This window comes from Fusarium falciforme, chromosome 1, assembly GCF_026873545.1.
Source record: "Fusarium falciforme chromosome 1, complete sequence".
Lineage (NCBI taxonomy): Eukaryota > Fungi > Ascomycota > Sordariomycetes > Hypocreales > Nectriaceae > Fusarium > Fusarium falciforme.
The window spans coordinates 2,862,561-2,875,058 of NC_070544.1; the positions used below are offsets into that span (position 1 = coordinate 2,862,561).

The 12,498-nt window shown below is 56.6% G+C and overlaps 3 protein-coding genes across 3 annotated transcripts; 2 read left to right on the forward strand and 1 right to left on the reverse strand.

Annotated features, from left to right (window-relative positions):
* Window positions 1–1,687: 1,687 nt before the first annotated feature.
* NCS54_00078100 (Hypothetical protein) lies at window positions 1,688–6,650 on the forward strand (the record flags this gene model as incomplete). The annotated part of the gene is made up of 3 exons (XM_053146420.1): window positions 1,688–1,941; window positions 2,293–2,511; window positions 2,588–6,650. The coding sequence occupies 3 exons, from the start codon at window positions 1,688–1,690 to the stop codon at window positions 6,648–6,650; spliced, it is 4,536 nt and encodes a 1,511-aa protein (XP_053002395.1).
* A 762-nt stretch (window positions 6,651–7,412) lies between these two features.
* Window positions 7,413–10,262, forward strand: NCS54_00078200 (Hypothetical protein; the record flags this gene model as incomplete). Its single annotated transcript, XM_053146421.1, has 2 exons — window positions 7,413–9,129; window positions 9,181–10,262. The coding sequence occupies exons 1-2, from the start codon at window positions 7,458–7,460 to the stop codon at window positions 10,260–10,262; spliced, it is 2,754 nt and encodes a 917-aa protein (XP_053002396.1). The 5' UTR covers window positions 7,413–7,457.
* Window positions 10,263–11,613: 1,351 nt separating this feature from the next.
* NCS54_00078300 (Hypothetical protein) lies at window positions 11,614–12,498 on the reverse strand (the record flags this gene model as incomplete). The annotated part of the gene is made up of 1 exon (XM_053146422.1): window positions 11,614–12,498. The coding sequence occupies one exon, from the start codon at window positions 12,496–12,498 to the stop codon at window positions 11,614–11,616; it is 885 nt and encodes a 294-aa protein (XP_053002397.1).

Sequence of the window (12,498 nt, forward strand, 5' to 3'; positions counted from 1 at the left end):
AGCCTCCTTGGAGTGTGGTAAGGTAGAGTAAGCCCACGGTTTCTGTCTGAAACGACGGGAGCCATTCGCCTGGCGTGGTCTAATCTTGGAAGAACTGTCTAATCTTGGCTGCGAGAGAGCAAAAAGTGAAAGCCATCGGGATAAATCAACAGCCATCTTTTTCGATGGTGGAATTAAATAACTTATCAAATTTGTTCCCCGCAGCAGCCGCCCGCCTTGCGTCAACTCCAAGCCCAGGAACCCGAGTCAGCCAAGCCCAAGCCCAGCGCCAGGTACAGGTTCACAGCTCGTGATCCACAGTCCCGCAGCTGGGGTGGCGCTCACATCGAAATCCATCCAGTCGACGATTTTCCTTCCTCCAGAAGAAGGCGCCTCATCTTGTTAGTGGCAGTTAGCGGAAACCTGACCTCGGCGCCGGGGGTGGTACCGCTCCTCGTGCCCTTTCTTGGGGACCACCGGCCGCCGGGTTACCCCTTATTCATTGTTCCTGTCAATGCCGTCAAAGTATCCTTCCTGCATCAGGACATGATGCTCTACCTATTCCGACTAGGCGCCCGGGGGGGGGGGACTCCTCTTCTGTCTGTGCGATGAAGGGGGGTCATTCTCTGGCGCCAGCTCGCTCGCGAAAGAAGAGAAGGGGTCTTCTGTCCCCCCTTGACCCTTGTCCTACCTGCCCGTTGCTCAGAGCTGTTGAGCTAAGTGGACGAACGACTCCATCGTCTCAACCATCCTGCGTGCTCAGCCGATCTCTGATGGGGTCGAATGTTTGCTTGCCCTGAATCACCACAAAATCTGCTGTAGAAAACGGTGAGACGACGACCTGTTCCATGTCCCCGGAGATGATACGTAGAGATAAAACTTGCCCCAAGGCTATCAAGGCTAAAAAAAGGAAGCGTGGAAAGTCAATGATTCAAGCGTTCAGCTATTGCCGTTTTGGCGGCCGTTTCTGCTGCCCGTTTTTTTTTGCCCCCTTTCCGAATTGGGTGGCCGCACTTTTGGTGCAGTCGGAGGCAGGTGCAATAGGCAAAACCACCAAATCAGCAAATCTCCCCTAGGTCGTCTCTCCAGAGACGACAATCCCTACCTCCCTTTTACCTCCAACATCCCTTCAGCGCGGGCTTTCTCTCCCTCTCTCTTCTAGCTGCTCTCGACGATAGAGCATTGTATTGTATTGTCCCTTCCATGCCCTTGTCCGCCCTGCGTCCGCTGCCGCCGTTCGCTACAGTGCCCGCTGCCGCCCGTTACGCCTGAGGTCACCTCCCCCCGTCCCCGTCTCTGTCTCCAGTCGCCTGGCAAATCCACCTTTTTTTCTTCCTTTCGCGACCTTCCTTGCGACAAGGCTTCCATCCCAGTCGAGTCGTCTTCGCCTGCTTCAACCCCCAGTCAGCAGACGATACCAAACTCCACACCCACCGAAACCCGCCCATCAACCACGCAGCAGCGGCCCTCCGTCTACTATTGATACTCCCGTCTCTGCTATTACTACTACACTACGCTGTACAGTGCCAGTGCAGACTGCGCCTGCGCTTGCGTTGTGCTCCGTTGTATCGCGGTTACAGTTGCATGTAACCTTGCTCGGGACTATTCCCACCGCGCGCCAGCCGGCATCTTCGAAACCTCACCGTCCCGGCCTGTAACCCATTGGCTGATGCATGCCTCCCAGTGCATGACAAAGACGTAGCGCACCATGTCGCGGCTTGCGCTCCAGAGTGCTCAAGCCTCTGCTTCTGCCTCTGCTCCTGCTTCCGACTCTGTCGATGTTGCTACCACAACACCAGTCGAGACCACCACCCCAGCTTTCGGTTTCGATCACCACCACAACCTCAACCGCGCCGCCTCCCCCTCCGACGTCCCCGTCGATGATAGTCCAACCGTCGGTCGCATCATACACTCTAACCCGGCCGTCCCGTCCCTCGGCTCGTTATCCTCGTCGGGTCCTAGGTGAGTGAGCATGTTCGTCCCAAGTCCGCTCTCGGTCCCCTCTCCACACGCCCCCCCCCTCTCCCCGGCCGTCGCTGACCCCGGACCTCCTCCTGGCCCCCTTCGCCGTTGCCTCTCACAATCTCTCCTCTCCGCCACACATCTTTGCTCTCCGTCATCTTTCACCATCAATTACCTCCCCTCCCTCGTCCTTCTTTACCCCGGGTTGAATGTTGTGTGAGGCGAACACTGTACTTCGTGCGCGCTCAACCTGCCTTTCCACATCTGGCCCGGGTCCATCTTGCGCTCTGTCGTGCAACATTTCACTGTACTAGATCCTCTGTCGCCTTTCTGACACGCCTGGATATCTAGATCCCCTCGACCGGCCATCTCCAGTCCGCTTGCAACCTCGCTCAACTTTCCGTTCGGGCCCACGAGTCCCAGTCCGAGATCCATCAGTTTCCCTCTTCGACAGACTCCAACGCCGACTTCTCTAGCCGAGCAGGTCGCCAAGAAGACGGCTATTGTACGACAGACCTCGTTCTATAGCGACTCATCCGACGAAGGATCACCAGAACCCCGGAGCCCTAGGTTCGTCTCAAAGGCAGTGGTGTTGTGTACCACGACCATCCGGCCTTGGGCGCCGCACACTAACACCATTCTACAGACTGGGCTATCCAGGTAGTCCGAATGAGTTACGAACCGTCTCTGACCCCGTGACTTTGAAGCCTTCCCAAGGCTCAATCTCGAATCCCCGGCCGGCCATGGCTGGTCCGGTAGCTGCGACTCAGGCCGAGTCCTCCAAGTCCATGCCTCGAAACTCGTCCATCGACTCAGCGATTTCTGCAATCTCAATAAAGTCGGGTCCCAACGGCAACCAGGATGGTCAACATGGCGCCGATGACATTGCGAACCTCATCAAGACGGCGGGAAGCCCCGAGGCACTTATCCAGTACCTGCTCAAGGAGAAGCATTCTCAGTCGCAACAAAATGGTCAGCTATGGCGCCTGGTCGATAAGCAGCGAGCCATGATCCTCGGTCTTAACAAGGATCTCGAAAGAGCCTTGAAAGACAAGGAAAAGTACAGGAAGAAGCTGAAGGAGGTCATGTCTATTCCCGCTGTTTCCCAGACACCCAGTGGGACTGGAAAGGCTCCCGCTCAACCTCCTAGAACCTCTGCCCCCCGAGTCGATATCGAGCGAACAAAGGAGCAGGCAGTCACTCCAGATTCGCCAACCCTCGAATCCGACAGTCCGAAGAATTCTCCGATTGATATCAGCATGGCACCGTATCCAATTACACCACCGGCTGACCAGCCTAGCGCTCCTCATTCAGCAGTGGGTGAATTGTTGAATCCTGCACACTCGATGCCAAAGCCTCAGGATCACGCTCTAGACAAGTTCGACCACGAGGCAGAGGAGAGGGCCGCCGACCAGGCCCGCAAGGAAAAGAGCGAGGAGCCTCTCAAGGACATTGCCTTCAACATTTCCATTCCTCCATCGCGAAGCCTGCCAAGCGAACCGCCGAAGATGCCACCGCCAAAGCCTCCGACCGGACACCTCCCGACTGTTTCTATTCTCGAGGCGACGCCCAGGACTGATGAAGGATTCTCGCAGTTCCCCGCGCCCCCGCCGAGAAAACCCCCGCCTGCGCCCCTTCAGTTGATTCAGGATAAGAGACCAAAGTTGAGCCCTTCGCCCGAGGATGAAGAGACAGACTCAGACTACGATGATATCCTGGAAGTTGACGAGATTGTCGACGATCGACGCGGCCGACGAAGAACGCGGGAGGAGGACGACCGGGAGCGAGAAATCATCGCTCTCAAGGAAGCGGCTGCACGCAGTGCATCCAAGAAGAGCAAGTCTAGCCAACCTGGATCCCCGAGGGACGTGCCTCCAACATCTCAGTCAGAGTCTGAAACAGCCTCATTGGCACAGATGCTTAACGCGCCCAAGGCAAGGGAGATCCCTGCGCCTTTACTGAGCCCTGGCTTGCCTGCCAGCCCTCGCCCTTTCAACATGAGCTCGCCACCTTTGTCCCCAAGGACCGCGCCCTTCCAAGCTGCGCCTTTGTCACCGCGACCCCCTCGGGCGCCTATCCCATTGCCTCCAAACACTCCCTTGGCAACACCAGGAGCAACCCCAGCCAGGACACCAGCGACCGCACCCATTACCGAGGATCCTACATCACCGAAAAAGCAGCCCGCGCAGGAAGAGAGTATCGGCTACGCGGATAAGCCAGCGACGAGAATGTCAAGTCCGACCGAGCGAACAGAAGTCTACAAGGGCTTGGTAACGGAGGAATATCCCGATCTTCTCCTCCCACCCAACGCTCTTCCCTCTGTCGAGGTCAAGGTGGCATCATCGCGTATGAAGCCATCCAGAGCGAGCATGCTTTCGCTCACGCAGCTCGAGGAGGACCCGGTCTTTACTCTCGCCGTCATTTCGCGCGCCGATAACGGCGAGCTCTGGCGGGTCGAGAAGGACTCGGCGTCACTGACAAAACTGGATCAGCGATTGAAGCAATTCTCTTCATACAAGGCAAGAATGCCGGAGCGTTCATTGTTCAGTGGACATGCACCAGCCAAGCTTGATGCTCGGAGGGCGATTTTGGAACAGTTTATGGATGACCTGCTCAACACCCCGTTCGACACGAACACAGCCGTTGAGGTCTGCAAGTATCTGTCGACGAATGTGCTCCCGCCCAATTCTGATGATACAGGATCTATCGGCGACTCAGGATCTGAGGTCAGTGGCTCCAAGACTGGGGCTGATGGCCGGCCTCGGCGTAGCGGTTACTTGACCAAGAAGGGCAAGAATTTTGGTGGTTGGAAGGCGAGATTCTTTGTTCTTGATGGACCGCATCTGAAGTACTACGAAGTACCTGGCGGCGCTCACCTGGGAACCATCAAGCTTCAGGGTGCACAGATTGGCAAGCAATCCCAAAGCAACGACAATCAATCACCGGCTCGGGGAGCCACTGGCGAAGATCTCGACAACCAGTTCCGTCACGCGTTCCTCATTCTGGAGCCTAAGAAGAAGGATTTGAGCAGCCATGTTAAGCATGTGCTGTGCGCCGAAAGCGACAGGGAGCGAGATCGCTGGGTAGAGTCGCTTCTGCAGTGGATCGACTACCGCGATCCAGATGACTCTGAGCCCCCGCCTTCAAGAAGCGGCCCAGTTCACGACCGACAGACATCGCTGGGTGAACGTGCAGGCGGAAACAAGGTCCGAAAGGGGCCGCACAAGTCTCATCACCATCCTTCCGACTCGGATACCCTGATCGGTGTTCGATACGGTGACACTCAGGCTGGGGATGCCCCTCAACTTGCAGCCCCTGCGACTCCTGCGCGACCCAAGACTTCGGGCGGCTTGCCCGACCATCACCACCACCACGGTTTTGATAGCCTGTCCTCGCAGACTAGCAAGCTCATCTCGGGTCCCAAGGACCCACAGCCGATCTCCGATGCTGGTGCTTGGGGCAACAAGACAGGTCTGTCACTTCCGACCAACGATGAGAAGAAGCAAAGGAAGCGAAGCTTCTTTGGGTTCGGTCCAAAGACACGCTCCTCCTCTGAAGGACAGGACTCGCTGTTCGGCGGCAGTGAGGGCGGATCTAACGCAACGCCGCCGCAGAACGCGTACCAAGGTCCCGTTCGGCAAGCCTTTGGAGCTCCCTTGGCAGAGGCCGTTAGATACAACTCACCCACGGACGTCAACGTGCCTGTCCCGGCTGTTGTCTATCGATGTATCCAGTACTTGGATGCGAAGGATGCTGTGCTCGAAGAAGGAATTTTCCGACTCAGTGGATCTAACGTGGTTATCAAGCAGCTCCGGGAGAGGTTCAACACTGAGGGAGATGTCAACTTGGTGACTGATCCGCAATACTACGACATCCACGCCGTTGCTTCTCTGCTCAAACTGTACCTGCGAGAATTACCGACGACAATATTGACAAGAGAGCTTCACATGGAATTCTTGTCAACGATTGAGATTCCGGATCACACCAAAAAGATTGCCGCGATGAATGAGCTGGTTCAGCGGCTTCCCCAAGCCAATGCCACCCTGCTCAAGTATCTGATTGGCTTCCTGATTAAGATCATTAATAACGCGGACATGAATAAGATGACTGTGCGCAATGTCGGTATTGTCTTTTCACCCACGCTCAACATTCCGGCACCCGTCTTTGCCATGTTCCTGCAGAATTATGAGGGCATCTTTGGCATTGATCCTGAGGTCTACGAGCTTCCATCACCTATCTCTGAGCCTGACCTGCACGCTGGCGGCTTCCCTGATGCACCGCCACGATTCGAGCTCCCTACTCGACCGTCAACATCAGGAGGCGCCTCTCCTCATGGACAAATGCGCAAGGATTCGATCCAGAACTTGAAGCGATCCACCCCTACGCCTCCTCTGTTGATGAACAATCCTGCAGTGCGAGCGTCGCCTCCATCGAGCGCCTCCAGACCAGGCTTCGACCCTTCAAATCACTACGACTCACGACCACTCTACGATGGCGGATATCGACCGCCCTCTGGGCATGATACCCGCGGCGGATATGACCGACGTATCTACCAGGCCTCACACGAGGATCTCGGCAGTGCCTCGGCAGCGTACGACCAGAGCTTTGTTCCTAACCGACGCCGCGAGAGCGCCATCTTCATGGGCGGCATCGTGGGACCGCACCACCAGGGATCAAAGAGCCGCCTCCGAGAGGAAACGCGATTTTAAACTGTACATGTGACTGGTGTTTTCTGTGTTTTGCTTTTTGCAACATACCATACCCACTCGTTTTGACACGCGATGATACCAATTTACGACGATTCTATACTATTAATATTTTTTTCTCATTCTTTCTGCATCCTGGAGCGGAATCAACGGTGCCTTGAAGAGGCGTTATTGTTACAACTCGGAGTGCTATTTGCCTTGTTTGCCCTGGGTGGGAGGAGAGGCTCTTGGTTGCTTTTGCTAGTTCACGAAGAGGTTGCCTCGAGAGACTGGGGAGATAGCACGTGTATAATCAGCATGCGAGACCCTGCAGTGGAGTTTCAAGAGTTTCAGGATGCCGGGGAGGTTGGGTGGTCTGTCTGTCTGTCCGTCGTTGACAAGGACAGTTGAAGTATTTCGACTTAGCATGGCGTTTTGGATAGTTTGCAAGCCACGTCAAGTTGGCCTCGTCGTGGATGGGCGTTGTTCATTCATTCATTCATTCACTTTGGGGACGATTGACGACTCTTTATGCGAGAAAATGGGTTTGTTTTGAATACTCTCGGCAGACTATAGTAATGAGAAATGTCTCCATATACACCATCTTTTACTGATTAGTGATGCATCACATTGAAGTTGTCTTGGTAGAACAAGGGGAGCGGAGGATAGGAGGCGATGCTCCGACAACTGCTTAGTCATGCACCCTTTTCAAGGTAGTCCCTCCCGGAAACGTCGGAGGACGGGGCCAAAGATTGCCGTGCTCTCCATCGCAAGCGTCATGAACGGCCAAATTCGAGACTTGACCGGCCGACATTATCGACGAACCCCCCGATGGAATTGGATCCTCGACTCGGAGCAAGCAGCGGCGAACGAGCCTCTTCATTGACCAACAACAACAGCGCCGCCGACGGAATTGTTAGGGCGTCGCCGTCCCGCCATGAGCCTTCCCCCAGTGGCGCCGCCCTGATGTCGCCAGCTCACGACGCGCGCCATGACGCCGTCGACAACAACGGCGACGGCGCCGATACACCCGACGCGCCGACCGGTCTGACGCCACAACAGCAGCAGCATCACGACACCGATCCCGATGGAGGGGACGCCAAGCGGCCAAGGGCATGCGAGGCGTGTCGTGGGCTCAAGGTGCGCTGCGAGCCAGACCCCAACGACGAGGGGCCCTGCAAGCGATGCCGCAAGGCTGGGAGGAGCTGTGTGGTCACCATGCCCACGCGCAAGCGCCAGAAGAAGACGGATAGCAGGGTCGCCGAGCTGGAGAAGAAGATTGATGCCCTGACGGCTAGTCTGCAAGCGAGGGCTGCGCCGCCTGGGGGCCACGGACACGGCGTTGGGGGTTCGCCGACCGTACCATACAAGCCCGATCCTGCTACCGCCGCGACCCCGGCATCTTCTTACAATATCGCCTGGAGGAACCCCAACCAGTCCCCCGCCTGGGGGTTACCTACACCATCACATAGTATTATGTCTGCAGCGCCAACGACGGAGCAGGGTGGGAGGCCGGACCGACCATCCCCCAGCCAGCCGATGGGGGCATCCAATACAGCGACAGCTGGGCAGAAGAGGAAGTTTGAGGGTCGCCAAGGTCCAGACGAGCAGCAGCAGCAACAGCGTGCAGAGGAGACGCCAGCAGAGGCACTGGCGTCGTACCTGACGAGGGCAAAGGGCGGCGACATTGTCGAGCGCGGCATCATCAGCATGGAGAAAGCTGCCGAGATGTTTGCGCGGTACAACGACCACATGATCTTCCACCTCCCCGCCGTTATCTTCCCGCCGGGCTTCACGGTGGCCGAGCTCCGTAGGACCAAGCCGACGTTGTTTCTGGCTGTCATGGCTGCGGCGACGGCCGAGTCGCCCGTTCTCCAGAAGACACTGCAGAAGGAGCTGATGCTCGTCTTTGCTGAAAAGGTGATGCTCGCGGGCGAGAAGAGCCTTGAGATGGTGCAGGCACTCAACGTGGCCGTCATATGGTACTGGCCTCCGGAGCATTTCGAAGAACTCAAGTTCTACCAGCTGGTGCACATGGCTGCTGTCATGGCTATTGACATCGGTCTCGGCCAGAAGGTCAAGCAGCGTCGTGGCAAGGTGATACCTGATAGCTGGCGCACTGGTCCCCTTGTTGGTCCGACTCGGAGATGGGTTCCCCCGGATCCAACGACCATGGAGAGTCGTCGGACATGGTTGACGTGCTATTTCTTGGCGGCTAACACGTCTATGGCTCTGCATCGGCCGAACCTGATCCGCTGGAACCCCTTCATGTCTGAGAGCGTCAAGATCCTCCAGTCTTCACCAGATGCTGCGCCAACCGACGCCTACTTTTGCCATCTCGTCTGGACTCATCGTCTGTCAGAGGAGGTTGGCGTCCAGTTTGGTCTCGACGATCCTACTGCCAACGTCAGCATCACCGACCCAAAGACCCAGTATACTCTCAAGGGGCTCGAACAGGACCTAAAAGACTACCGTGAATCCATCCCTGCAGATCTCCAACATTGTAAGTCAAGTCCTAGTTTAGCCATCTGGAGCATGCATTGACAGACTTTAGCAACCCTTCAGATGAGTTTCAGCGTCTTGAGCCTCTACATGCACGAGATGGCCCTGCATTCAACTGCCGTGGAACCCTTGAGGCCTCCCTTCTCAGCCGACTCCCTCCGCGATGGTCTCGTTAACAACGAGAAGCTGACGGCTGCCCATATTAGCGCAATATCAACATGCCTCAGCTCTGTCGACAGCCTCCTCAGCGCGTTTCTCGCCATGGACGTGTTCAGTGTTCGCTGCCTCCCCGTCTTCAACTTTGTCCGCGTCGCCTACGCCGTTGTAATGCTCATCAAGCTCTACTTCTCGGCCTCGGCGCCGGGATCGGAGATTGGTCGCATCTTCAACAAGAACGACATGCAGGTCGGCCGGCACCTTGACGCCCTGCTCGACAAGTTCCGCGCCACGGCGGCTGATGATCGTTGCCGCCCCGCCGCAAAGTTCCTCGTTGTCCTTGTCATGCTGCGCAGCTGGTTCTATAAGCAGTCCAAGGCCGAGGCTAAGGAGTCGGGTTCAGTTCCTCCTGCGCAACAGCAGCAGCAGACGCCCACTCCAATTAATAACTCGTCGTCGCAACCTTCAGAGCGCCCTTCGACCGCAAACACCCCTCTACAGCTCCTCTCCGAAGTCGCTACAGGTGCCGGCGCCGGCGCCGCTCCCCGGAACCGTGATCCCTCCGGCGGCCGGCCCTCGGTACTCGGCTGGGGCACGGCCATGCCGCAGCCCCCACAGCCATTCTTCCACGACAGCACCCAGTCGGCCGACACGGCCGGCTCTTCGGGTTCCTCCCTCCCGCCCCCGGGCCCGGCCACCATGTCCCAGCTGGAGCCGCCTCTCTCGGCAGATCTGGCCGCGGCTATGGCACCCGTCATGCCCACCCTGCTGCCCACCACGTCGGGCGTCGGCAATGGCTTCAACGCCGCCGACATGCAGGACTTTAGCCTCGCGCCCGGCTGGGACCTCGAGGGTATGGGTATGGGTATGGGCTCACAAGGCATGTGGGAGGACGGCATGCGCATCTTCCTCGACGAGCCGTGGTTCAACGACGTGTTCCAGGGTCTTCCCGGGTCTGGCAACATCTTTAGCTTCTAGCCCGGTCTTTTCTGATACCCGTCGCAGCAAAAACGTTTGACGCCTTTGCCGCCCAGATCAAACGATGTAGACTTTTTTCTCTGTAACCTTTTAATCCTTCACAACGCCCCCCCTCCATCCTCTGGAACGCTCCCGAGTCGCCTCATGCACGATGCAGCCAGCTGCACGCTCCGGAGTATCCGTCTTAGCGCTCGTTGCGGCATGTGGGCTTGCACGTGGGGAGAGCGGTGTGTGGTTGTTTTTTTCTCTCGGTCGGGTTGATGGATGGATGACTTGGCTCAAGGGGAGCCGAGGGCTCAGGACACGAGAGCGAGCATATCTTTTGATATCACTTTCACATGCTTTTTTGGGTGCTGGAGTCTGGGATGGAGTTGGTTTGGGGTTGTTATTGGTGTTATAGTTACCCCCGTTTCGGACAAGTCTAGGTCTGTATTAGCTTAGTTGTTCTCTCTCCCATCCACCATGTACATGATATCAAGTAGGGCTCTGAACAGATACTGTAATCGTTATCATTACTTGGCTGGCCAAGAAATCACTCTTCATCACTGCATCACCGTCTTGGACAATTCAAATGGCATCAAAGACCAGTTTCCATTCATTCTAGTGTGGTCTAGACCTTGCCCTCCGCGCTCAACGCCTCGACTATCCTTCCTCCCGCCTTGATGCCCCCTTCCAAATAGTTACCAGCCCATTATCATGGACAGCCGCCGCCCCAACTCCGCCGCTTCCTTGGCTCGACGTCTTGAAGTGGCAAATGCCCTTCTTCACGATTTCCTCCCAGATATCATTTCTTCCCATTCCCGGTTGATAATTGATAGTCCTACACGTGCTTGACGTACCTGTACTCAAACACGAAATCATAAACGCCAGCAATCACTCAAGTCCAAAACTCCCCATGCTCGCTAGTTGTCGTAGTGTATTTGTCGTCAGTGTGACCCTTCCACCAGTTCCATCAGAGTATGCTCTGCCAAATCATTCCGTCTTCTTCATTTCCTGTACGCCATCCGTAGATCCCGTGTAGGTTGCATATTTTGAGCTCGAGTTTTCCAGCGTTTTCCGAGGGACGCCGCGTCCCAAGAAGCTTTCCTTGCTTGCAGAACACATAAAAAGCGCGAAGAAAATAGCCATGTGTTAAGCGAGAGGGATCTCCTTGGAGGGAAAATTGGCTGAATGTGCAAAGACCGAAGCAAGAACGACATTGCGCAGTGCGGTCCGACATGGTGAAAAGCAAAAAACAAGTCCAAGACGGCTATTATAGGCGTCGGACAGCGGTGGCCAAGTGGGCGGGTCGTCGTCATTGTATCATCATCATCATTGTGGTCGCGAGACTCTGGAACCTGTGTGTCACCACTCAGTCCATGTAAAAGTCTCCCTTCAGGATTCTCTCCTGGAAGGCATCCGGCTTGGGCCGTTCAGGCTGCTTTGGCTGATGCTTGACGGAAGCAGCTTGGACCGGGGGCTGGGGCATCTCGGAGACGGACTTTGCCCGATCGTGGATCGAGTTGCCGCGGGGTGGAGAGGTTGACGCGAGCGAGAAGGAAGGACGAGCACCGGTGACGGAGCTCTCGGCGCGAGACCTAAGCTGCTCGGACCAGTTGAAACCTTGCTGGTCTGGGCGCGAATAACTGTCAGACGGGGCTCTTGGATACTTGGTGTTGCTTGCCTGTGGGAGAGAAGAGGCGATGCTTGGACGGCGTGCCGACGACAGAGCGGCCGAGATGCTCGACCCCTGCGCAGGTGAAGCCGCAAGCGACGCCCTTCGTCCACCATGGGCCGTTCGCCCATTCTGAGAGGAGGGAGGAGAGGATGGGCTATTACCATTTCCGGGACTGCCGTTGGGGCGAATGTTGCGCATGTTGGAAGTGCCGAAGCTCATTCGTCGGACGAAAGGCGTAGTGGGCGCGGTCTTAGCGGACCCAAAGAACGCATCGTCGTCTTCAATGGCGTTCTCGTCAATCGAGTCGGAATTGTTCGAGTTGGTCGACATGCTGCCCCGTCGGATGAAGGACGAAGTGTTGGTGGGCGAGGTGCCCGAGAGGCCAAGGGTGGTGACTGAGAGGCGTCGGCGGCCAGTATCGACTGGGCCAGAGGCTTGGCCGGGAAAACCGCTGCCATTGGGGACCGAGTTCCCTCGCTGGAACAGATTGGTCAGGGCGGCCTGAGTGATTGATCCTCGTCTGTTGCGTGTGTACATTTCGCCGTTGTTGGTGGTGGTTTGAGCTGTGTCGGTAGACAT